The following is a 24,508-nucleotide window of genomic DNA, read 5'->3' on the forward strand; positions in this document are numbered from 1 at the left end:
CTAACCCAAACTTACATTAAAGGAGTGTTATCATTTGGAAACAATTTCATTGGAAGACAGTCAGATCTGATAGGGAAAATCTATTGTGTTGTAAGTGCTTGAGTCATCTTAATAAGTAGTGTGAAGTTAAAGGTGGTTGGATGAGTCTTGAGGAAAAGTCCTGCACTGAAAATAAAAATTTCTAATAAACAGTAATTGAAGGTGTGGATAGAGGGTTTAGGGCAAACAATAAGCCCAGGAGGACTTAGCTCTAAATCTTTTTTTTTTATTTTTTAAATTTTTTATGGTGCTATAGATTGAATCCAGGGCCTTACACCTGCTAGGCAAGTGCTCTACAACTGAGCTACATCCTCGTCTTGATGAGCATCAACACTTAGTAGACAGGTAGAAAAGGATGAACCTATAGAAAATAACAACAGCATAGTCTGTGGATGGTAGGAAACCATGGCTCTGTTGTATCATTGTGACGGGCTGACAGATTTGACTCCGTGGAAATAGTATAGGCCAGGCTAACTGGGCAATGACTAAACAGACTCCATTTTACCTTGAGACTCCATGTTATGTGGGAAATGCTTCTCCCACGGGAACACCCCACCTTTGTACCCATCAACAGTTGCTTAGCATGACTTGTTTGGCAAGACAAAATGACAAAATGGCAATTCTTGTATAATGAAAAAATTTTGCTCTGTTTGATTCCTAGTTTCCTAAACAATGTACCATATTAACAATGATGTCAACAGTGATTGTTTAGATTTTAGTAACCATTCTTTAGTTTGTACCTAAGTAAGGTCATTTTGACCCACTTCCCCCTCTACTAATGATTTCAGACCCCATGATGTTAGTTTGTAATTTCAAATCATAGCAACAGACACTTATGATTGATGTGATTTTGGTATAAGAACCTCTGCAACCCTGTGGTCAGGGCTGTTCTCCCAATAGCCATTTTTTGGGCCATTGTGTGAGACAGTCAACCAGCCGGCTTAATAAAGACTCTCAAATTTGGACTTCTTAGTGGTGATCAGTTTGTTCTTAAGTTGTACTCCATAACATCATGAATGCCAAAGGAAAAGGTGATTTTTCAAGATGGTAGTTAGTTATCAGTATCCTTAGCTAATTAAAGATCAATGTAGACTGGAAAAGTCCAAGGGAATTTACCCATAGGAAAATAATTGGTGACTTTTGGAAGAACTTTTTTGGTAGAATAATGAAACAAGAAGCCAGATTATCCACAGGTAAAAGAAGAAATTGTAATGGGAATTAAAGAATATTTCGAACAGAAAAATAAAAATATGGCTGGTCATGGTGGTATAGGCCTGTAATCGCTGCTACTTGAGAAGCTGAGATAGGAGGACTAAAAAGTCAAGCCCTGGGGGCTGGGGCTGTAGCTCAGTGGCAGAGTGCTTGCTAGCACGTTGTAAGGCACCACATAAAAATAAATAAGGGCATGCTCCACATACAACTACAAAAATAATTTTTAAAAAAAGTCAAGCCCCCTTGCACAAAGGAAAGAAAACAAAACAAAACAAAAGCCAAGGACAGCTGAGACTCTATCTCAAACAAAACATTGTCTAAAATTACTAAAATTGATGAACCACTGACAAGAGTGATCAAGGGGAAAAAATGAGAAATTGCAAATGACTGATATCAAGAATGAAAAGTGGGACTGGGAATGTAGCTCAGTGCTTGCCTAGCAAGTGTGAAGCCTGGAGTTAGAGCCTTGGCAACACACACACACACACACACACACACACACACACACAGAATGAAAAAGGGGAACAGTTCTCAGATCCTATAGATAGGAAAAAGATAACAAAGATATTTTGAGCAAAATATGCAATAAATTTGACAATGTAGATGAAATGGACAAATTTCTCCAAAAATAGTTTATCAAAAACTGACATGGGGGCTGGGGTTGTGGCTCAGTGGTAGAGTGCTTGCCTAGCACATGTGAGGCACTGGGTTCAATTCTCAGCACCACATATAAATAAATAAATACTATAAATGTATTGTGTCCATCTACAACCAAAAAAAAAAAAAAATCTATATTCCAGCTGGGCATGATGGTACACACCTGTAATCCCAGCAGCTTGGAAGGCTGAGGCAGGAGGATCAAGAGTTCAAAGCCAGCCTCAGCAACTTAGTGAGGCACTAAGCAACTCAGTGAAACCCTGTCTGTAAATAAAATACAAAATAGGGTTGGGATGTGGCTCAGTGGTTAAGTGCCCCTGGGTCCAATCCTCAGTTTAAAAAAAAACAAAAACAAAAAAACAACATAAAGCCAGGTGTGGTGGCACACACCTGTAATCTCAGTGGGAGGACTGAGACCGGAAGATTACAAGTTTGAGGTCAGTCTGGGTAATTAGGGAGAGAACCTGTCTCAAAATAAAAATAAAAAAGGCTAGGGATGTGGCCTTGGTGATAAGAGTGACCCTGGGTTCAATCCCCAGTACCAAACCAGACTAAAAATTGACACAATAAGAAAATTTGAATAGTTCTATATATAAAGAAGTTGAAATCCACAATTAAAAACCTCCCCTCCTCCTGGGACTAGGTGGAGTGGTGCATGTTTGCAATCCAATAACTCAGGAGGCTGAGGCAGGAGGATTGCAAATTTGAGGCCAGCCTCAACAAATTAGTGAGGCCCTAAGGAACTTAGTGAGACTTAGTAAGACTGTCACAAAATAAAAACTAAAAAGGGCTGGGGATGTGGCTCAGTGGTTTAAGTTCCCCTGGGTTCAATCCCTGGTACCCAAAATAAAATAAACAAACAAAAAACCCCATGAAACTCCAGGTCTATGTGGCTAGTAAATTCTTCCAAATAGTTAAAGAAGAAATAATGCCAACTAATTTTATGAGGTCAACAGTACCCATATGCCAAAATCTGACAAGAAACATTACAAGTAAAAATTGTAGGCTGGTATTTCTCATAGACACAAAAGTACTTAAAAAAAAAAAAAAAAAAAAGAAAATTTAATCCAAAGTTATACAAAAATGCAATCTTCTCTGCATTTTGAGATGTCCAAATTTAATTTCAAAGGTCAGAGGGTGTAAGAGGAAAAGATATTAGTTAATCAGTTAACAATTGCAAACAAAACCAACAAAAGGTCATTTATACTGAAACCATGACACCTACCACTGAGTTATTTCCCAGTCTTTTTTTTTTTTTTTTTTTTTAATTTTGAGACAGGGTCTCACTAAGTTGCCCAGGCCCCAATTTATAATCCTCCTGCTTCAGCTTCCCAAGTAGTTGGGATTACTGGATTGTACCATCAAATTTGATCTTATAATTTTTGTTTAAGAATTCCCTGGGCTGGGGCTGGGACTCAGTGGTAGAGCACTTGCCTAGCACACGTGAGGCACTGGGTTTGATCCTCAGCACCACATAAAAATAAGTAAATAAAATAAAGGTATTGTGTCCATCTACAACTAAAGAAAAAAAAAAAAAAAAGAATTCCCTGACTTAGGGCATTAGCACTACGCTCAGTTACCATCATTTCAAGCTTCTTGTCTCAACATGTCACTTATGGATGATGGTGTCCTCATAATTATGTATTTCTTTGAGTTTTTGTCATGCCCACTGAAGAGAGATCATTTGCTTTAACAGATGGCTGTATGCAAACATTTAAAATTTTGGAGGGGGTAACAGTATACCAGGAAGAGTACTATTATGACGGTCACAAGGATGACACCAAGAGTATGGAGTATGCTCTTGCTATAGTTTGGATCTTGAAAATTCCCTAAAGGCCCATGTGTTAAATGCCATGAAGTGAACAGGACTTCTCTGTCACAAAATCCTGCTGTGGTGTACTATGCCACCACAGGCCCAAAGCAATAAAGCCAAGAAAACAAGGACTAAAACCTCTGGAACCATGAGTCAAAGTAAGCTTCCTTTCTTTCAAGTTACCATCTCAGATATTTTTTCATAGTAATGGCAAGGTTACTAGCACAGCTCCTTAGCAAAGGTGCCTGTGAATCTAACCAACTTAAATCAAGTAGATCAGGAAATAAAACAGATAAGGAGTCTACCTGTTTTAACCAAGTAACCTGTCCATCAATTTTACACAAGTCTCCACCAAACTTGATGTACTTATTTATGTGCAACAAGAAGTACCAGCAACTACCAAATTCCTTTAGTTTAGGTGGCAAGTAACAGTATCATCTAGCACTCAAGGACTTGGTTAAATTAAACCACAGAGTACTAACTCTGTAAAAGAAACCCCTAGTACAGTTTGAACAGTTACAACAGGGATGTCACTAAGATCACATACTAGGTAGATTAAAAGATCACTTAGGGCCTATAAATATTTGGGTTTGACATAACGAAGATAACACGGGTAAGTGACCAATAGAAACTATTGCTTGTGAAATTCTGGTCATAGTATTATCCTGTCAAATACAGAGGGAAGCATAAACATGAATCTTATTACAAGAGGCGCTAGAGAGGGAGTCTTACTGTGAAAATCTTGGGAAAAGCTGCCTACAGTGTGAAGTTGTCAACTTCTCGTTCTGGCTTTTCATCTGTTTCTGCTTATGGCATTGGGTGTTCTGGTGATCACATCAGACAAAGCTTGTTTTAGTTAGCTTTTTGTTTCTGTGATCAAGATAAGTACTTAAGACAAGGGAAAGTCTATTTAGGATTTACAGTTTAGAAGACCAATTCCATTGCTCTGGGCCTAAGGTGAGGTAGCACATCTTGGGGAAAGCTGCTTAGCTCAGGGAAGGGTGGTTCAGGGAGAAGGAAGGGAGAAGGGGGCCAAAGGGAAGTTGCGCTCTTCCAGGGCACGCACCAGTGACCCATTTCCTCCAGTCACACCCACCTGCCTACAGTTACCGTCCAGTTAGTTCATTCAAACTAAGATGGAATGATAAGATCACAGCTCATGTAATCTAATCATTTCACCTTTGAATGTTCTTGCATTAAGAGAAGGTTTTCGGGGATACCATATATCCAAAACACAACAGGCTGTCTCTTGAAATTTACATGGAATTGTCCAGTTTTGTCTTATTGGGTTTTTATTCTTAGTTGGAGAGTTGTAACCAGATATTACAGAAAACTAGAATTCAGAATCCAATCCAATCTACAGGTACATCATAAAAACTCAAAAGCAATGACCAGGGTTACAATATAATAACAGGTATATGACAATCTTCTTCTGAAATGTGATTTTTTTCCTCTCTATAATCACTTCCATTTCCATCACGATAATTGTAGTAAGATCAATTTGTTTGCAAAATAGGTCTAGTCTCCTGATTATTTGCATAAGTGCAGCCATAATAACTATACAGGCTCTTTTCAAATTTGTTTTATTTTTTTTTGAAATTTGACAAGGAATCTCAGATTGACCTTTTATAAAACTTCAAAGATAGGAAGCCAAACTGAGGCTGACTTCAGATAACATTCTAGTCAAAGTCTTGGTAAAATGCTCAATATTTCCAATTATATCCTTCGTATTGAACTTATGAAAATAACATAATTGCCATAAAAATAAGATTATTCACTAATAGTTTCCAAATTCTAGAGGTACCAGGTAGAAGAAAAGTAAATGTTTCAAAATTTGTTTACAAAAAATACTTTATCAGATTGCTATATAAATAACTTAAAAGAAAAACATTTCCTTAAGTTTGGAAAATAAAACATTAAAAGGGGGTTGGGGATGTACCTGAGTGTTAGAGTGCTAGACTAATATGCATGAAGCCCTGGGTTTGATTCCCAGCACTGCTAAAAACAAAAGCCTATAATCCAAGTGACTCAGGAAGCTAAGGCAGGAGGATTGTAAATTCCAGGTCAGCCTCAGCAACCTCATGAGACCCTGTCTCAAAATAAAAAAGGCTGGGGATGTAACTCAGTAGTAGAGTACCCCTGGGTTCAATTGCAGGTACCACAAAAACAGACAAATAAAAAACCCAAGACATTAAAGAATCCACAATGTTTCAAATAAAAAGTCATAATAATCTATACTTTTTTCATCAGTTCCTTCAGCATCATGTAACAAATTCTTGTCCTGTCTGATCTTGGTTAGACATTGTATCATCCCCAAAGAAAAGGGGGATAGTAAAACACCATATCTGAATGCTTCCTTTTTGTTCCCCCCCAAAATCTAGCCAAGTTAAGATAGTAAGCCTGGGCTGAAAAGTTCAGATACATATAACCTTAAAGGACACTGGCTTTCTCTTATGGACACTAGGAACTAGGGCAAATTGGTGTTATCTGTAGAAAACAACTTTCTTGCATTTGTATCAGGACAGTTGCTCCTTGGCATGTTGGTCATACAAGCGTGCTAATGTTGATCTGCTACTGCAACCTAAATATAAAACTCTTCTGTGAGGAGGTACAGGCAGAAAACTGAGGGTGCTCTGGAAAGGATGCCTGACAGATACAGTGAACTGGGGCTGTCCCTGAGGGGTGGAGGTGCTACCTGCTCAGCCTATCACTACTGAACTCTTGGAGCAGTCACCCATCTCTCGTAAACTCTCCCCAATAAATCACAAGTCTTACATGCTGTCTCTGTGCACTTTTTTTTTAACCTGTTGGCAATCTACCCTGTTGCTCTGGCAAATCTGGGCTTGTGGATGAGATAAACCTTCATAAAACCACCAGTTTCATCCCAAGAGTTTTGGAAAATTCTTACCCAGTTGAAATACAGTTATTAGAAACCTGTATTTGTCAGAGCCTCCCCTTCCCATCATCTCCATGAACCTCCCTGAAAACAAACAATTTAGGGTTATAGTTGCTTATAAAAAGGCTCCAGTAGTATATCAGAATAAAGCAAGTTAACTATGGACAAAAAAATTCCAGCTTGAGGCATACACCTGTAATCCCAATTACTCAGGAAACTGAGGCAGGAGAATCTCAAGTGTGAGGCCAGCCTGAGCAATTTAACGAGATCCTGTCTCAAAATAAAATATTGTAAAAGGGCTGGGAGGGTAGATCAGCAGTAGAATGTTTCCTAATGTGTGAGTGCAAGGTCCAGGGTTCAGTCTTCAGTCCTGCAAAAACAACAACAAAAAAAAGGAAAAAAGTGTAACTGGCCCACTTTGAATATTTGAATATAACTCTTGCTGCTCTGCTGTGACTTCTTTTAAAACTGACATCTTTTTTTCCTTCTTCTCTTCCTCTCCCCCTCCCTAACCACAGGGGAAACAAGATTAACTTTCTTCCCAGTTATCTGTCCTCTGGCTCAGAGACCACAAGAATGAAGGTATCCAGACTTCAGGGCTGGCACCTGCAGATTCAAGAAATGGCTCTCTCTCAAGGCTACAAATGAATTATAACTCCTGACAGGGCACAGCTGGAGTGTAATCTTTGTATCCCTTCTTTAAAAGCCCACTGCCTCTGGGACAGGAGTTCACTGTTTCTCCTTTGCTAGCAAAGCAATAAAACTTTTTTCTTCTTCTCAAAACCTTGTCCTCATTATTGGATTGGCATCAGGGACAAGAACCGACAAGAAAAAAAAAAAAAAAAAAAAGAAAAAGAAAAACAACTAAGGAATGAGGGACTGGGATAGAGCTCAATAGTAGAGTACTCATCTAGCATGTGTGTGCGAGGACCCTGGAACTAAAAGAAATTAAAAACAAAAATTCCTTTCTGAATTATAATGGAGACTGCCATAGATCAAGTGACTCTGTGTTAGTCTATTATTTCTGGACACTAGTTTGCCCCAGTGATCTCATTGTATTTTTTTCCTTTTTTCTTCACACTTCACCACTGAACTTAGGAAGTCAGGGTCTTCCTAAATTCGAAATTGCTGAGGTTGGCCTTGAATTTGCAATCTTACTTCAGCCTCCTGAATAGCTGGGATTACAGGATATGCCACCTGATTTCTTGTTTTTACAAAGATACTATAGTAATGTAAGATGTTACATTAGGGGAAACATTTTTTTTTCATATATTTATCCTATCATCTATTTATGAAAACTTCAACTGTCATACATTGATGGGGTGGTGTAAAAGGTACGTTTATTTTGGAACTTTCTTGAATTACCTACATTATGATTGAGCAGTTCTGCTCATGTTTGGTCTCAAAAGAAATCAAGGCAGACTAAACTTAGAAACATCATTATTAATCTACCAGCTGGAGAATAGATTGATTCATGCAGTTTAAAGAAACCAAACACCAGTATATACCGTATGAGTCCATTTATGATGCTATGGTTTGGATGAGTGACCTTGAAAGGTCCAGTGTGTCTCAGTGTACCACTATTTAGGAAATGAGGGTTTACAGAGGGTCCTTAGATCACTGGGGATGTGTTCTCAATAGGGATTGTCAGGCCCAGGTTTCGTGATCTTTCTTTTCTACTTCCCTCTGGCTCATGAGGTGAGCTCTTTGCTGTGACATTTATTCCTGTCATTATGCATCATTCTTGCAGAGGTCCAAAGTGAAGAGGCCACATGATGTTGGACTGGAACATCCAGAATCATAAGTCAAAATATACCTTTTCTAAGTTAATAGCCTAACCACTTAACATGGTGGCTGCCTGCTCAAGATGTCAGTAATGCCAATTGCTTACATCTTTGTTTCCTAGACTGTGAGCCAAAGTACCCTGCATTGTGGCTGGCTGTATATTTACAGGATGCCATGGGATATTCTAAACTTTTGAGAATACATACAGGGATACTTGACACCTGCTAGGCCTCTGTAACTATTTTGTTATAGCGATGAAAAGCTGACTAGTACAGATGAAATTCATGAAAAGGCAATAATGGATAATGATTTGTCAGAACAGTGATTGTCTCTAAAGCAAGGGCAGTAACTTGTCAATCTGTGCACTTAAGGTTGATGCACTTTGTTAAGTACATTTCTTTTCTTTTCTTGTTTTTTTTTTTTTTTTTGAGGAAGTCTTACTCTGTTACCCAGGCTGGACCTGAAATCCTGGATCAAGTGATTCTCCAGCTTCAGCTTTCTGAGTGCTGGGATTATAAGTATGTACCACTGTACCTGGCCTTTTCTTTTAAAAACCTGTAATAATATATAAAAGGTGCCATTGCCCAAGTACTGTGGCCATGTGTAATCCCAATAACTTGCGAGGCTGAAGCAGGACTGCAATTTAGTGAAACCCTTTCTCAAAATCAAAAATGCAAAGGACTGAGGATGGAGCTCAGTGGTACAGTACCCCTGGGTTCAATTCCCAGTACAAGGGGGAAAAAATTGGGGCACTGTAATTTTTTTTGTTCCCTCAGTGCTGTGGATCAACCCATGATCTCCAGCAAGCTTGGCAAGTGCTTTGTTGCTGACTTACACTGCCAAATACAAAGGTGGCTCTTTTGTTGATGTCGTTGTGGGCGGGAGAGATGGTACTGGGGATTGAACTCAGAGTACTCTACCACTGAGTTACATCCCAAGCCATTTATTTTGAGACAGGGTCTAAGTCGCACAGGCTGGACTCAAACTTGTGAACCTCCTGCCTCAGCCTCCTAAGGCAGGGATTACAGGCATGAGCCACCTTGCCTGGGCGACTTGTTCATGTTAATGGTGGCTGTAACATGAACATAAGAGTCAAAGTTGATAGTTCCCAGTTCAGAGGGAAACTGAATGCTTGCAGTGGCATGGTAAAAATGAGGGCAGTATGTTTTGGGTGAAAAGGGATGCTGGGAAAATTGAAAACACGATTACAAAGGGAATCAAACTTTTGCCAACATTAAGCTCCCAACTGGAATAGTATCACCACCAAAATCTGAGTATCTTTTCTGGGCCCTGGAATAATACAAACCAGCAAGACAGGTATTTTCTCTTTACTAGTAACTAATTAAGAGTGAGAGAAATGACTCTCCAAAGGCCAGTTTAGAAGGTAGGCTGGGATTCCAACCCAGATCCACCTGCTGGGAATGGGTTGCAAACTGAAACTTTTTTTTTTTTTTTTTTTTAATGTGGCACTGGAGATTGAACTCAGGGGCACCCTACCAATGAACTACATTCCCAGGCTTTTTTATTTTTGAGACAGTCTAAGTCACCCAGGCTAGCATTAAACTTGTGATCCCCTTGAGCAGCTGGGATTACAAATATGCATCACCATGTCTGGCAAAATCATCCTAATTTTAATAACCAATTCTTCCTGTCACGCTTACTCAAAACTTCTACATAGCTGGATGCAGTGGCACATGCCTGTAATCCTGGCCATTTGGGAAGCTAAGGTAGGAGGATAACAAGTTCAAAGCTAGCCTCAACAGTTTAGTGAGGACCTAAGCAGCTTAGCAAGATTGTATCAAAATTACAAAAAAAAAAAAAAAAAAAAAAAAAAAAAAAGGGCTGGATATGGGGCTCAATGGTTGAGTATCCCTGGGTTCAATCTCCAGTGCCAGGAAAACAACAAAAAAAACCCACTTTTACATAATGATTCAATTCCCTCAACATCCCATGCCATCAATTAATTCCGTTTTTGTTTCCACTTGCTTTACACCTTTGCAATCATGGCGCTACACTTTTGATCTCCTGGTTTTAGTTTTTCCTTTAAGTCTGGTTCTACTTTGAATTTTTTGGTACTGGGGATTGAACCTAGGGACACTCAACCACTGAGCTACATCCCTAGTACTTTACTAGGCCTGGACTAGTTGTGTAAAGTGATTAGGTCAAACAATAAGTATTTGCTAAAAATTTAGTAGCGGTTTGAAAATATACATAAATCTAAAGAAAATATATATCTTCATTTTTAAATAACTACAATTACTTACTAGATAGATGTTGGGCACTGCTCGATTTCTCAAACCCTGGAATCAAGCTGGATGGACACTGCTGAATGGACACCCTCATTTCCTAATTTGTGTTCAAAGGAATTGAGCATGGTCTCTTATATTGTTACTGATCTACTTTGAGTTGATAGTTCACAGGGGCTTAACAGATGTCAAGTATCTCTGTGTGCAACTCAAAACATTAGAATATCTTATTGCATTCTGAGAGTATGCAGCCATGTTCCAGGGCGCCTGGCTCATGGTCTTGGAACCACAATTAGAAGCAACAGGCAAATACCATGAGTGTTTTAGAAATGTGAATCTGGCATTGATGTTAAAGGTGGATGATAGCAGGATTAAGAGAATAGAGCCAGCCAGGCACAGTGGTGCAAACCTATAATCCCAATGGCTCAGGAGGCTGAGGCAGGAAGATCACAAGTTTGAGTCCAACCTGAGCAATTTAGCAAGATCCGTCTCAAAATTTGGGGATGAAGATGTAGCTCAGTGCTTGCCTAGCATGTGTGAGGCCAAGTTTAATCTCCAGTATTGCAAAAAATTAAATAGGTAAATATATACAAATAAAAAATCATGGAGATACCAAAGGCACCATGATCTAATTAGTCTAGAAACCTCTGGCCTAGATGATAAAAATTCACTTAGCTGGCATTCAAGGTTCTTCAAAACTTCTGGCATAAATACATACTTCCCATCCCCATTATTCCCTTTTTTTAAATTTTTTTTTTTTTTTTAATGATGGGGATTAAACCCAGGGGCATTTAACCACTGAGGTATATTCCCAGCCCTTTTTATTTTTTGAGACAGGGCCTTGCTAAGTTGCTGAGGCTGACTTTGAACTTAGATCCTCCTGCCTCAGGTTCCTGAATACCTGGGATTACAGGTGTGTGCCACTACTGGCACTCAAATCCTGTTCTGATACTTGTTGGTTGACCATGGGCAATTATCTGAACCTATTCTCAACTATAAAAAGGCTAATAGCACTTAGCTTGTATTGTGTAATGAGTATTACATAAAGAACACACACAAGTACCACATATGGCAAGTACTCAATTAAGTGGTTGACAAAATCCCCTCTTATTTAGAACCCTCTGGACAAGCCCAACCTGTATTCTTGCCCAGTTTCCCAAGACTCACCTGGATATCCCCTTAATTTTTTGGTCTCCAAATGTTATTCTCTGTTGAGCCATAGTCCACCTCTTCCATTGAACCTTCCCCAAACTAGTCTGTAGTTAACTATCAGATCCAACACCACCGCAATTCCATATTTAAGTATTGCCTTTTGTAATATAGCCTGTATCACCTGCATATTTTGTTTCCCCAAATAGACTACTGTAAAGGTTTTTGAAGTTAGGAACATGATGCTACATTTGTTTCCCACAGCATCTAACATAGAAGGTACAGATCAACATTTGCTAAATTTGGGGCTGGGGATGTAGTTCAGTGGTGGAGCACTTGCCTAGAATACGGAAGGCCCTGGTTTCATCCCCAGTACCACCAAAATAAAATGCCAAATTTATGTAATGCATAGTTATGGGCTCCAGATCAGATTAAGCACTCAGAACACCTCTTTTGTAGAGATCAGAGGTAACAGGAGAAAAGGAAAGAAGGTACAAATGCTGGCCAGGAGTGCTAAGTGGAAGCCTGGGACCAAAGCCCTTTGTGAGATCAGGTCATGAGCAAACAGGGTTCTCTACATTGGGAAGGATTTGTCAGGATAAACATACAGATAATTAAATTCCTAGGAGTAAACTAGCAAGGCCTGGCAAGAAGTAGTGAGGATAGCACAAGTGAATGTCCCACCCTCCCCTTTCAACTAAGAAGCTCTCTTTGGTCAGAAATACCAATTACAAATGTGGGTAACTAATCCTTTAAATTATGAATATCCTGAAAGTGGGTAGAAGGAAATATTTAGCCTTTCTCATTGATGGATTCCCCTCTTCAAAATATTTGAGACATAACCAACTATGTGAGGGCAAGCAATTGTAGTCCTTTAAGCCAGGGTGGAGTTTTACTTGGTTTTATTGGGGGGCTCTGGGAAGTCTTAAAAGATGCTTAAGAGTGGAGTATTTGGGGGATGAAATTGGGAGATGCAGAAAGAATAGGAGATGGCTGAAAGAAAAAGTCTGCCTACTTTGATTAAGCAGGAAATTTGACTGTGCCTTTGGTAAACTTGAGGGGAGTCTATTGTGGACTTCAGGGCAATGGACTATATGATATGTGGGATAGGGACTGGGCCCAGGGTTAGCTGTGCTAGGCAAGAAGTAGGTATATAAGGAGAACATTGACAGTGACCGGCCACAAGCCAGGTGAATGGAGCCTGGCACCCCTGCTACAAATGGAGGAACCACCCAAGGATCCTGGAAGGCAGAGGGCTAGTGAATGCTCAATGAGTGGAAGAAAAATATTCTGGGTAAATCAAAATATCTTGAACTTATTATAATAATGTTCAGTTGACATATTTAGGTCAAAGCTACTTTCATTCCTCAGAATATTGGTATAAATATTTATTTCAAAAGTAGTACTTAAAAAAAAAAACAAAAAAAAAAAACAGATGTGATTTAGATTAAAAGCTCCAAGATGTATTGTTTCAGGTGTTATTATTATCTATACCTCCGCCCCATTTGTTAAGCCAGAAACTTCAAGTTCATGAGTTTACAATGATGTATAAAAGCCCAACCAGGATGGGACAGTGTGTGTTCTAAGTTAGAAGGGGACAGCACAGTTCCTTAATGATGTCTCAGGGAGCTCCTGTGCTCTACTGTAAATAAGGGTTTCTTCCTGTAACCTGAATGTGACCTTCTAGTCTCTGGCTGTAGCTGCTTAAGTCTCCTGATTCTAAAGGTGTAATGCTTTGTTGCCTACAAGGTTGAATCAAGCTTCCAGGTCTGCTCTTATAGGCCTCCATTATCTACATGTGATACTCAGGGGAGTTGACCAATCTGAAGGTGGGGAAAGCTGTTTAAAGGATGAACCTCTATTCCAGCATAAACTGCCCTTAATCCTACTGCAGAAACTGTTTTCACTTTGGGGATGGTAAGTCTTAGAAGATCATGGCCAAGATGTCTTAAGTGACTTCCTCTGAGAATTTTATCCCCAACAGGGAGCCATCTGGCCACTTGTCTTTTATTACATTTCTAATAGCTGCTCCATTTCCTCCAGGGCTGTTGTAAAATCATTGACTTGACCATTACATAAAGTTTGCTGTTCTAGGAATCGAACCCTTTCTTCTTCTTTCATCTTCAACTTTACCTTTAAGGCCTGCAAGGAAAGGCATTCCAAAAGAAAACACACACTTAAAACTCTTGACTCACAGGAAAGACAATACCCACACCAGAACATTATACTTCTATTCCATTGAAGAAGACCAACAAATGTTGCATTTTCTATCTTGGATTTTGTTTATCTGAGTTGGTTTTAGCAACTGTTCTCTATATTACAGACTCCTGTATATAAACTGGAGCAATGAAATTCTCTAAGTTTCATGTAATAACCCAAGATTCACCCAAGCAATCTGAAGCAATCTAGACCCAAGAGTCTGGATTTCTTACTACCAGTCTCTTTCTTGAGATATCAAAATTTCAGAGCATGGATTTCACATAGGTCCTCAATTGTCTACTTTGAACAACTAACTGTGCTGCCCACTGCCTCATGCCCTGGAGATGTGAATATTTTTAAGCATCCACAGGAACAGAAAAAGAAAGTTGTGGGGGAAAAAAAATGAGGAAATCCAAATAAGTCTTGGAATGTAGTTAACAGTTATTTATCAGTGTTGGTTTCTTTTTACAACCGCCCCCTGATACCTGCCAAGTACTGGGAATTGAACCCAGTAGTGTTCTACCTCTGAGCTACACTCTACACTCTAGCCCTTCCCCCTACGCCTTCATTTTGAGACAGGTTTGCACTGTGTTGCAGAGGCTGGCCTTGAATTTGTGATCCTCCTGGCTTAGCCTCCTGAGTAGCTGGAATTACCAATGCTGGTTTCTTAGTTTTGACAAATGTATGATGATGATATAAGCTGTTACTATTAGGGGAATTGAGTTTTCCAAAATATGTTTCCAACTTTTCTGAAAATCTAAAATTATTTCAAAATAGTTTATTAAAATAAAGACAGGCAGTAGTGTGTATCTGTAATTCCAGCAATTTGGGAGGCTGAAAGCAGGAGGATCACAAGCTTAAGGTCAGCCTGAGCAGCTTAGTAAGACCCTATCTCAAAATAAAATTAAAAAGGGGCTGGGAATATAGCCCAGAGATAGAATGCCCCTAGGTTCAATTCCCAGTACCACAAAAACAACAAAAACACAATCTGCACCTGCTTCAAGGTGATGTCTGCCCTCACCTGTAACTCCTCCATCTGCTTCTTGGCAGTTTCATTAAAAAGTTTCAATTCATCTTGTAAAGTTTCTAACAGCAACTAAGAGGAAAGTACAATGTAATAAACAAATCTCCACATGAATTAGATGGTGGTTAATATCCCTTCCATTCATTTGTCAACTGCTAAGCACTGAATGCACCTGCCTAGCTCTCTACTTGGGTGATCCTGAGGAACTCAGTCTACCATACAGATTACTCCTCTGTGATGGGCTCTGTGCTACACAGGCCTTAGCAACAAAATATGGCAGCCACAGAAGGGGTGACTAATAGCCTGAAGGAGCTGAGGAAGGCTTCTACAGCTAATATTCTATGAGTCTAAGATGACAATTGATCTTCCAGGAGAAATATCATGCATGTAGAGAGGCTTTAAGTTCAAATGTATTACCTTCTTTTTCCAAGGAGAGAACCAAAAAGAAACTGCAAGTTCAAATTTAGCAGGTTGGACCTCTGAATCACAGTTCTCAGTAAAGGACTAGTGGGGAGAAATATGATGAAGTGTACACTAGAGAGATCAGAAAGCTCTCTATATGGGTTCAACCTATTATGTGTTTTAAAGTAATACCTTTTCAATTCAGACTTTCTTATATTTGTAAGCACAAAGCTACCTTTCAGGTAAAATACACTACCGAGTATACATTCTATTGCTCTCTTTTATTATTGTGGATAACCGAAGGCTGCTTTTGGGGTTTGCTGAGCATATATTAGAGACCCTCTGAGATCTACAGGGCCCCAAAGTCATATGGCCCTGCCCATTCACACTCATGCCCTCACCATAGAGTCCGTGTGATCCATAGTAGGTTCCTGCTGTGACGCAAGGGTCTCACTGCCTAAAAGGGATGGTATACAACAAAGTCAGCCACACCTGGGAACTGCACCTTAAACGGAACAAAACAAAAATCCCTCCATGGACAAGTAGAGGAGTATTTCCAAGGGAACTTTAAGTAGCTGTTCTTAGACTTTCTGCCCTGAGTTTTCACTTGGGCAGGGTCACCCATACCTGCCCTTCAGAGCTGTATTTTACCTCTTTTCCCTTTAGGTCTGTATAAAGAGAAAAGCCAAAAATTCATTCTATGCTTCTTAACTCAGTGGAAAATTTGACCAGAAAAAATGTGTACATGGGATTTTTGCTTTGTTTACAACACAAAAACTATTCTTAAAAGTTTTTCAAGTCTTAAAAAAATTATTATTTTTGGCAATAGTGCATGCACCTGTTTGAAATATACAAAAGGTTTATGGTAACGATAAAGATTATCTAAATGGAACTGGGACGTAGCTCAGTGGTAGAGCATGTGCTTAGCAATCCCTAGGCCCTCAGTTCAATGCCTAGTACCAAAACAAAACAAAAAACCAGAACTGCTACCCACAGGTTAACTTAACCAGTCCCATTCAAAGTTAGCCTTTCTTAGTTCAAGGAGGCCAAGGCCCCTTTCCTGGTATTTCCTGGCTCCTCAACTCAGCCTGAGGTTGTCTTACAGTCTTTATAAAAATTTTTTTCGGCTATAGTCTTACTAAATTGCCCAGGCTGACAATGAACTTTCAATCCTTCTGTCTTAGCCTCTTTCTTTTTGGTACCAGGGATTGAACCCAGGGGCACCTAACCATTGAGCCACATTCCCCAGCCCTTTTAAAAATATTTTATTTAGAGATAGGGTCTGAGTTGCTAAGTGCCTTGCTAAGTTGCTGAGGTCTCCTGTCTCAGCCTCCCAAGCCGCTGGGATTACAGGCGCACATGACCATGCCAGGTCCTTTTCTTAGCCTCTTGAGTAGCAGGGGTTACAGGCATGTACTATTGTGCTGGCCATCCTATAGTCTTTGGGGAATTCCTTCTTTCACTCTCTTCTCTGCTGCAGATTCTGGGCTGGTCTTTGTTACTCGAGGGACAGGATCTGAATAGGAGTCACTTTTTTGGGGGGTATTGGGATTAAACCCAAGGCTTCCTACATCCTAAGCATGTGCTCTACTACTGTCCTACACCCATCAGTCAGCATCACATTAATCACCATTATATTGCTGATTAGCCAGATTTAGGAACCCTTGAGTCACTATTCTCTCTCTCTCCCACTTCCCCCCTGATAAAGGCATCAGTTAAGTTCTACCTCTCTTCAAAGAAACATGATTTTTCAGTCTGTTTGTGAGGTCATACCTGTTGGCACCAAATGAATAGCAGAGTGTTCAGATATGAGAAATAAACTTCTCTCTATGGTCCTGTGAAAATCTATTGGTCAGGCAAAAATCAACATCAGATAATAATAGAAGCTCTCACAAATCTTTAGGGCTTCGCTAAGCAACTCCTGAACCAGTTGGGTCAGCTGATGCTGTGCTGCCAAAGTCCATTCACAAAGGGCACCTGTGCTGCCTCACTGGGAGGCATGTAGGTGCTGTCTCTTACCTGGGTTGAGGCCCTTGCTCTCCAAAATTGCTAAGCAATTGTCCTGAAACTTCTCCAGCAGCTCCACCTTCTGAGTCAGGTCCTTCAGCTCTCCCTATTGGAGTGTCACATAGATTAGGAACTGTCCTCTGGTAGGTCTTTGCCTGAGGTTCATGGGCAAGAAAGCTTATGCTTCTTCTTTCTGCCCTTCAGAAGCTTGCTCCCACCCATAAGGATTCCACATGCATAGCCCAGTGGCAGCTGATGACAGAGATCTGGTGGGTCTCTTACCTGAGTTTCAGTCAACTTCTGGTGCAGCTGCTTGTTGACAGCCTCTAAGAGCTGGTTTTTATCCTTGAGCTCTTCCTCTGATTTTTGCTTACTCAATGGTTTGTAGCTGCAACAACAGTTGTACTTATATGAAGATGTAAAGGGGTTGAGTATGGGCTACAGAGTTACTCAAACAAGTATGAACCATTTTCATTACATAGTGTTATATGACCCTCAGTGATATAACCTGCATAACCTCCGAGGCTGTGTACTCATTTCTAGAGTGAAGATTACACTCACATGTCATAATCTTATTGTGAATAAAAAAAGAAAACCTATATATAATGTTTAACCCAGCTATTAAAACATTTAATAGCCATTGTTATCATTATCAATATTAATCCTTTATTTTGAAATTCTTGCTTACTAGTATTTTGTCTTCAAAACTTTAAAGACATGCCCACCTAATAGATAAAAAATAGAACCTAGGTGCATGGGCTTTTCAGCTTATTATTATCTCTGTTTTCAAGACTGCAAAACTTTCAAACTATACTGAAACAGAGACAGGTCCAGGATTTTACCACCACATCTACTTCCACCACTGAACAATTATTTCACTGCCACTAAACACACCTATTCCAAACTCCTGTTGGTGGGCCATCAGCAGTGGTCCCGGCATGGAGCACAGAAAGCTCTTATCTGAGACTCAAGATGGTAGCACCACTGATTCTTACACTAACAATGGTTCTCACAGCTGGCTGTGTCTTATCCCTGAAAACTCCTCTCAGTTACCCAGACCATAATACATTAAACAAGTCCCATGAGTGATTCTGACATACAACTGGGAATGTGACCCATTACCCTAAAATGATGGCCAGGTTCATTTACCCTGAGGCTCACCTCTTTCTGATGTTCCTCTTGACGGCAGTTTCTGCAGGCTTCATCTGCCTAGAGAAGCAAAAACAAAGAAATTAATCAGAGAATCAGTACTGTTGTACTGTGTTGTAAACAAGTCAGAACAAAGAGCTTGAGTTTCTGAAGAAAGAATCAGAGATTATGTCAAAGGCAAACAGTCAGGTTTGAGAGCCTAAGTGCCTATGTCCTTTGGTTGCACATTGAGAAAGATTTATTATCAATAGGGAAAGGTTGCCTTCCTGCTTACCCCAACAACCTGACAGACCTGCTCATGCTCCAGATAGTGTGGCTATCTCATGTCAACTGAACTCAATCAGGGAAAGAACACTGGCTAGGGGACACATATACATCCTACAATGGGGCTGGACTTTGCTCAGACCAGCAACCTGGGCTAATAGGCCCTACGGGGCTGGTGCTTGGCCATGGCACTACCATTTGTATTCACAGAGCAAGTGTGAGAGAGGAAAGAATACCTCTTTCCATAATTCTTGCTATCTCCCTTCAGAACAGATTGACACAGAGAGCCCTGACAAATAGGTCAGTGTTGCTTCAGGGTACATGAATCCCTGGCCACAGGTTATCATTCAGGAGCCTGGTGCTTCTGAACCCCTACTTTTAAATTCTTGGTATTGAGCAATTTCCAGCAAGGTTTTTTTTTTTTTATTGTTTTGTCTTTTGCGGTTATGGGGATTGAAACTTGGGCCTTGTGCATGACAGGCAAAGGTTTTTCCTGGATATCAATGATCGGCTCTCACCCATTCTCTCGTTTTGCTTTGGTGATTTTTATATCATTGTCTGAACCTCCTGAATGAAAATGTCTGGAAACATCGACTTCTTTGGACTTAACAGGTAACAGACTCTTAGAAGTGGGTCGAGTTTGTGTATCTGCAAGGAAATACAAGAGAGAGAAACCAAAGCACCATGACCCACCAGCTACAACCCTATAACACACAATTCCATCCCAAGTACTGGCCAATCTTGTTTGTGAAGACTAATTTCAAAGAATAAGTCTTCTAGACTAGTTTGCAATAGAAACTAAAATTCTTTAAATGTGATAATTTAGTGTATTTAACACATCAAACTGAATGGTTAAAGGGAATAAACGTTAATGTGGAGATTGACACAAGTGTGGGCTAAATGAAAGGCACAGTTAGCAGGGCAAAAATCCCACTGGGAAGTCATCAAACACTTATGAGGTTGTCCCATATTGTTCAGTTCCTAGAGCACTCTGCACATTTTCCTACAGCAACACTCCAATGGCTTTTTCTATTAACTGTTGCTTATTTTCATCAGAAAGTTTTCCTAACTGCCCTAAAAGTCACCTCTGTGTCCTCTGAGTCTAGTAGAGTATCTCACGTATGAAAAGATGTACTATTGTTGGTATAAATGAAATACTTTCAGTTTCATGGGCTATTTCATAGCCCTTCACCTCTAAACTATCACCTGTCTTCTTTCCTTCTTCCAGGCTGACATCTCTATTACCAGCCCTTTTACTTTGTTTATCCTATTAAGTTTAGAGGTTTCCCATTTTTTTTTTTTTTTTTTTTTTTTTTTTTTTTTGGTGCTGGCAATTGAACTCAGGGGCACTCAACCACTGAGCCAAATCCCCAGCCCTATTTTGTATTTTATTTAGAGACAGGGTCTCACTGAGTTGCTTAACACTTTGATTTTGCTGAGGCTGTTTTGAACTCGAGATCTACCTGCCTCAGCCTCCTAAGCTGCTGGGATTAAAGGTGTGCACCACAGTGCCCAGCTTCTATTTGGATTCTTTTTGATCTCTTTGCTGGGCCATGGTTGAAATAACCATGATATGGTCCCGCCATGAGATACCTGTTTCCCAAAGGAGAGAATATTCCCCATTGCCTTAAGCCAGTCCTTCACCACACATTATCTATAATTTATATTCCATAGCAAATTCAACTAACTTATTTAAGACTCCCCCCCTGACACACACACACAACATACACACACAGGCTTTCCTTTCCTTCTCCCCACCACCCCTTTCTTTTTAGGTGTTGGGGAGTGAACCCAGAGCCTTGCCCAGGCTGGGAAAGCACTCTATCACTAAGCTATATACCCCAGTCCTGTCTTTTCTAAATTATACTAACTTCATTTTGTTCCCTATAACATGTTCCCTTTAAACTTTACCTAAGTTAAGAGCCATAACAACAATTAAGTAAGGTTGAAGAAATGAAGTACAAAGTGCTAGTTTGCAGAGTTTAGGAAAATTTTTATTTGTATACAACAAAGATTTAAACTGAATAACTCTGGCTGCCTGACAGTTTAGAATAAATATGATTTCTCAGGTTAACACATCATTTAAGGGTATATTTTTATGTTCACCTAACCCGCACTTCATTTTTCTTTTTTTTCCTGTGGTACTGAGGATCAAACCCAAATGTGGTTTTGAACTCAAGGATACCCTACTGCTGAACTACATACACAGCCTTTTTAAATTTTTTACTTTGAGATAGGGTCTCTCAAAGTTGTCCAGGCTGCCCTTGAACTTATGATCCTTCTATCTAGCCTCCTGAGTAACGGGGATTACAGACATGTGCCCAGCTCTATAGTCTTGTTTTTTTTTTTTAATTTTTCCAGCTCTATTTTTCATACTTATAACACAAACAAATATTAAATGGGTTTGAGGCAACATTTATTTTATCCTTCTCAAGTATTAATAAGTTAGAAATAATAACAAATCGATTCCATGTAAATAGGAAGGGAAAGCAATGAACATTTGCATCTTGTCTGGAAAATGGCCAGAGACTGCAGCACTGTACCAAAGACAGCAGGGCTGTGTGGGGAGACCAATCCTCCAGCAAAGTCTAGCCCCTGTTGATGCCAGGATTATCATTCAGGTGTTGAAGCAGGCAAGACAAAGAGAACAACCCTTTAAGTCTTGGAGAAAAGCCTATTCACTTCAGACATCAATCTTGCCACTGCTTATCAACCAGCTGCATGGAATCATCTGGGAAGGGATCATAATCTCCCACAACGGTTTTCTGGTGTCTGGAGCTTATTCTATGCTACCATCTCTATATTAGGCAGCTCAACCACTGAAGACCCTGAGATAACTTTCAACCACAAACAAAACAACATAGAGCAAGACAGGAAAGCAATTAAAACAATGTTTTTAGTCATGTCTTTCTCTTCTCCCAAGGTTCTCAAATACTCTGGCTAAGCCTGACCCCTCTCTCTCGCTTCACTCAACATTTATTGAAAATGGCTAATGAAAGTCACTGTGCAGATATCAATGTAAACAAGATACCCTAGCTAAATCCTAGTTTAATGACAATATTGTACCACGACCAGCAACTTCAATCTAATTGGTGAAAGCAGCACCGGTGGTGGTGGTGGGGTACCGGTCCTACCACATGGTTCTTCCTCTCTCATCATAAACCCAGACAACCTGGATCTAGGGGGCTAGCCGACTGAAGGGCCTCCCCGTTCCGCGCCCCACATCACTAACCACCAATTAGATCCCTGTACTACCGGCCGGACTTCCATGGCGGGTCCGCGGTACCAGGGTTGGGGATGGTGTGCATACCCACCTGCCGGCAGGCCGCCGCTCGGCACGGAGGGGGGCTGCGCGCTGTACACTGTCTTAACCACACTGGTCATCGTAACGAGGCGGCACGGCTGGGCCCTGGAAGGTGCAAGGTGAATATTATCCAGCGCCGGGTCCCAGCCCCAGCAGGTGGAGAGCGGGGGGAAAGCGCGACCCGGTCAGCCCAGGCTCGGGATCTGGGAAGAAGCGCCTCCACCCCGCGCCAGCCCATCAGCCCCCACACCCAGCCCCGGGAAAGACGAACTCAGACGCCCGCCGCTCCCGCTCGTAGTCCTGTCCGCTGTCGTCCAGAAGAGGCTCGGCAGCAACCGCCGCGCAGTGGGTTTTATCTGCCGCCTCGGTTTCAAATGGAAACTTCCGGGAGCTGGGAGGGCGGGGTTGCGGGTCACGTTCCGTAGGCGACCCTGTTGTGCGGAAGAGTTTGCCCCGCGCCGCGGCTTTGGGAGCCGCCATGCTGTACGGAAGGTTCGAGCACAGGTGTGGAAGCCCCGGATCTAGCGGGGAAGTGGGTGCACTTGGCAGGCCTGAATGGAGCTAATGAGCCAAGGTGTGGTTCCCGGCAGGAGGTGCAAACGTGACCACGTTTAATGTCCACGTCACAAACCTATTTATTTGGTCTAGGGTCGTTAGGGTTACCGCCAGGAGCACAGGTTATTTGGATGAAAACTAAAGGCCTGTGGGCAGCAATACCTAAGGCACCTAGTTGGACTCCTAAATATATCAGCACTTATCCTTATTTAAGTAGAGATTCAAAGTCACTTCTAATCAGGGCCGAGTTCTCATTCAAGAAACTCGCTCATGCATTCATTTCTTTGGACAAATATTCACTGAGCACTCTTCTAAGTGGGTTGCTGGGGGTGACGGAGAGCAAATATCCAGACTGACCTTGACTTTGCCCTTTTGGAGTTTATTTAATTGTGATTAAACTATGAAGGAAAAGTATAAGATTTTATGAGAGAAAAGCAGGGAAGCTTAGTGTAAATTGGGGAATCAAGGAAGATTCTGGTCGTGTTTAACTCAGGAAGAATGAGAGGGAGTTAATCACATGGCCATTGGGTAATGGGAAGAAGTGCAAAGTCCCAAGGCAAAATGGGTTTTTCTCCTGTAGGACTGGAGAAAAGATATTCTCCAAAAGACAGAACAACAGTACAGATAAACAAAAACAAAAACAAAAAACCTTGAGATGTCGAATGGCAACATTTATAGACCACGATAAGGAGATTAAATATTTTAAGAGTAATGAGGGAAGCCACTGAAGCATTATGGCAGAAGAGTATCATCCAAATTATATTTTTAAAAGCTTACTCTGGCTTTCAATGGAGTCCATTCTGGAGAATGGTCTGAAGACAATTGGGAGGATATTGCTATGGTTCAGTGAGAGATGATGGCCACTAGGTCTTGGTGGTGGAGATGGAGCAGACACATGTGCAACAATTTTGGGAGGTAGAGTCTCAGGCTAGATTTAGGGAAGGGAGGGAGAAAAGAGGAAGATGCTGAGGATAACTCCCAGGCCTGAAAAATTGTGTGGATAGAGTCACTATTATGTGGGAGGGAAGTAAGAGTTTAGTTCTGAACATGGAAAATTCTAAATACCTTTGAGACATTCTAGAGTAGTGGTCAGGTAGGCAGTTGGAGAGATAAGCCTTGAGCTCAGAGGAGATTCTGGGTTGTAGATATACAGTGATTAAATATAACATTTACACTTTATTAGGCATTGTAAGTAATCTAGAGATTCTATAAAGTATATGGGAGAATTGCATAGGTTATATGTAAATATTAAGCCTTTTTTTTTTTTTTTAAATAAAGGACTTGAGCATTCTTGGATCTTGGTAATTGGAGGTTCCTGGAACCAAACCCCTTTGGATACCAAGGAATGACTACTTTTGGAAATTATTGGTACGTGGATGTATTTAAAGTCGCCCTTTCTTTTTTATTCTTCTCTCTCTCTCTCTCTTCTTTTTTTTTGGTGTGTGTGTATGTGCTAGAAATTGAATCCAGGGCTTCATACATGCTATACATGTGCTATATAGCACTGAGCTACCCTGCCAGCCTAAGGCAGAACTACTCATGTGTTTGTACTTATGAAGATGGATCACCATGTCTTCCCTGTGGCCTATTATCCCAGATAAGATCAGGGGTCTCTCAGCCTGGTTGTGTGATAACAGAGGGACATAGTCCATGGTGCAGAGAAAGAACCCTGATGAGCAGATAGATGTAGAACATCTGGTTGAAAGCTACTTGGACATAAAGAGAGAGGTTCCTTAGGGGGACAGACCCAAATTAGGTGCTAGTCATTGCCTCCTCTTCCTGGTAGCAGGAGTTACTTTCTTTTTCT

At 40.6% G+C, this 24,508-nt stretch overlaps 1 protein-coding gene across 5 annotated transcripts; it reads right to left on the minus strand.

Moving 5' to 3' along the window:
• Nucleotides 1-5,870: 5,870 nt before the first annotated feature.
• Nucleotides 5,871-22,626, minus strand: Knstrn (kinetochore localized astrin (SPAG5) binding protein). 5 transcript variants are annotated; one of them, XM_047540349.1, is made up of 10 exons: nucleotides 22,418-22,626; nucleotides 22,157-22,251; nucleotides 19,361-19,490; nucleotides 18,591-18,638; nucleotides 17,712-17,817; nucleotides 17,442-17,535; nucleotides 15,824-15,879; nucleotides 15,018-15,092; nucleotides 13,931-13,939; nucleotides 5,871-6,987 (listed from the first exon to the last, which is right to left on the minus strand). In XM_047540349.1, exons 1-10 carry the CDS (start codon nucleotides 22,624-22,626, stop codon nucleotides 6,982-6,984), a joined length of 828 nt encoding a protein of 275 aa, XP_047396305.1. In that variant the 3' UTR covers nucleotides 5,871-6,981. The 5 variants fall into 5 exon arrangements, with proteins under 5 accessions (XP_047396305.1, XP_047396306.1, XP_047396303.1 ...); XM_047540350.1 differs by lacking the exon at nucleotides 15,018-15,092; XM_047540347.1 differs by lacking the exon at nucleotides 5,871-6,987 and having other exon boundaries at nucleotides 12,683-13,939.
• Between the last annotated feature and the right edge of the window lie 1,882 nt (nucleotides 22,627-24,508).

Source organism: Sciurus carolinensis, chromosome 2, assembly GCF_902686445.1.
Source record: "Sciurus carolinensis chromosome 2, mSciCar1.2, whole genome shotgun sequence".
NCBI lineage: Eukaryota > Metazoa > Chordata > Mammalia > Rodentia > Sciuridae > Sciurus > Sciurus carolinensis.

Bases quoted from the DNA above. Each gene is read 5' to 3' on its own strand.
- Knstrn (XM_047540347.1), bottom strand. From the start codon at position 22,626: ATGGCGGCTCCCAAAGCCGCGGCGCGGGGCAAACTCTTCCGCACAACA. The intron at 17,818-18,590 runs GTGAGCCTCAGG...CTGTTGTTGCAG, and splicing joins AAGAGGAACATCAGAAAGAG to CTACAAACCATTGAGTAAGC. The intron at 15,093-15,823 runs GTGAGGGCATGA...CTTTCCTCTTAG, and splicing joins TGGATCACACGGACTCTATG to TTGCTGTTAGAAACTTTACA.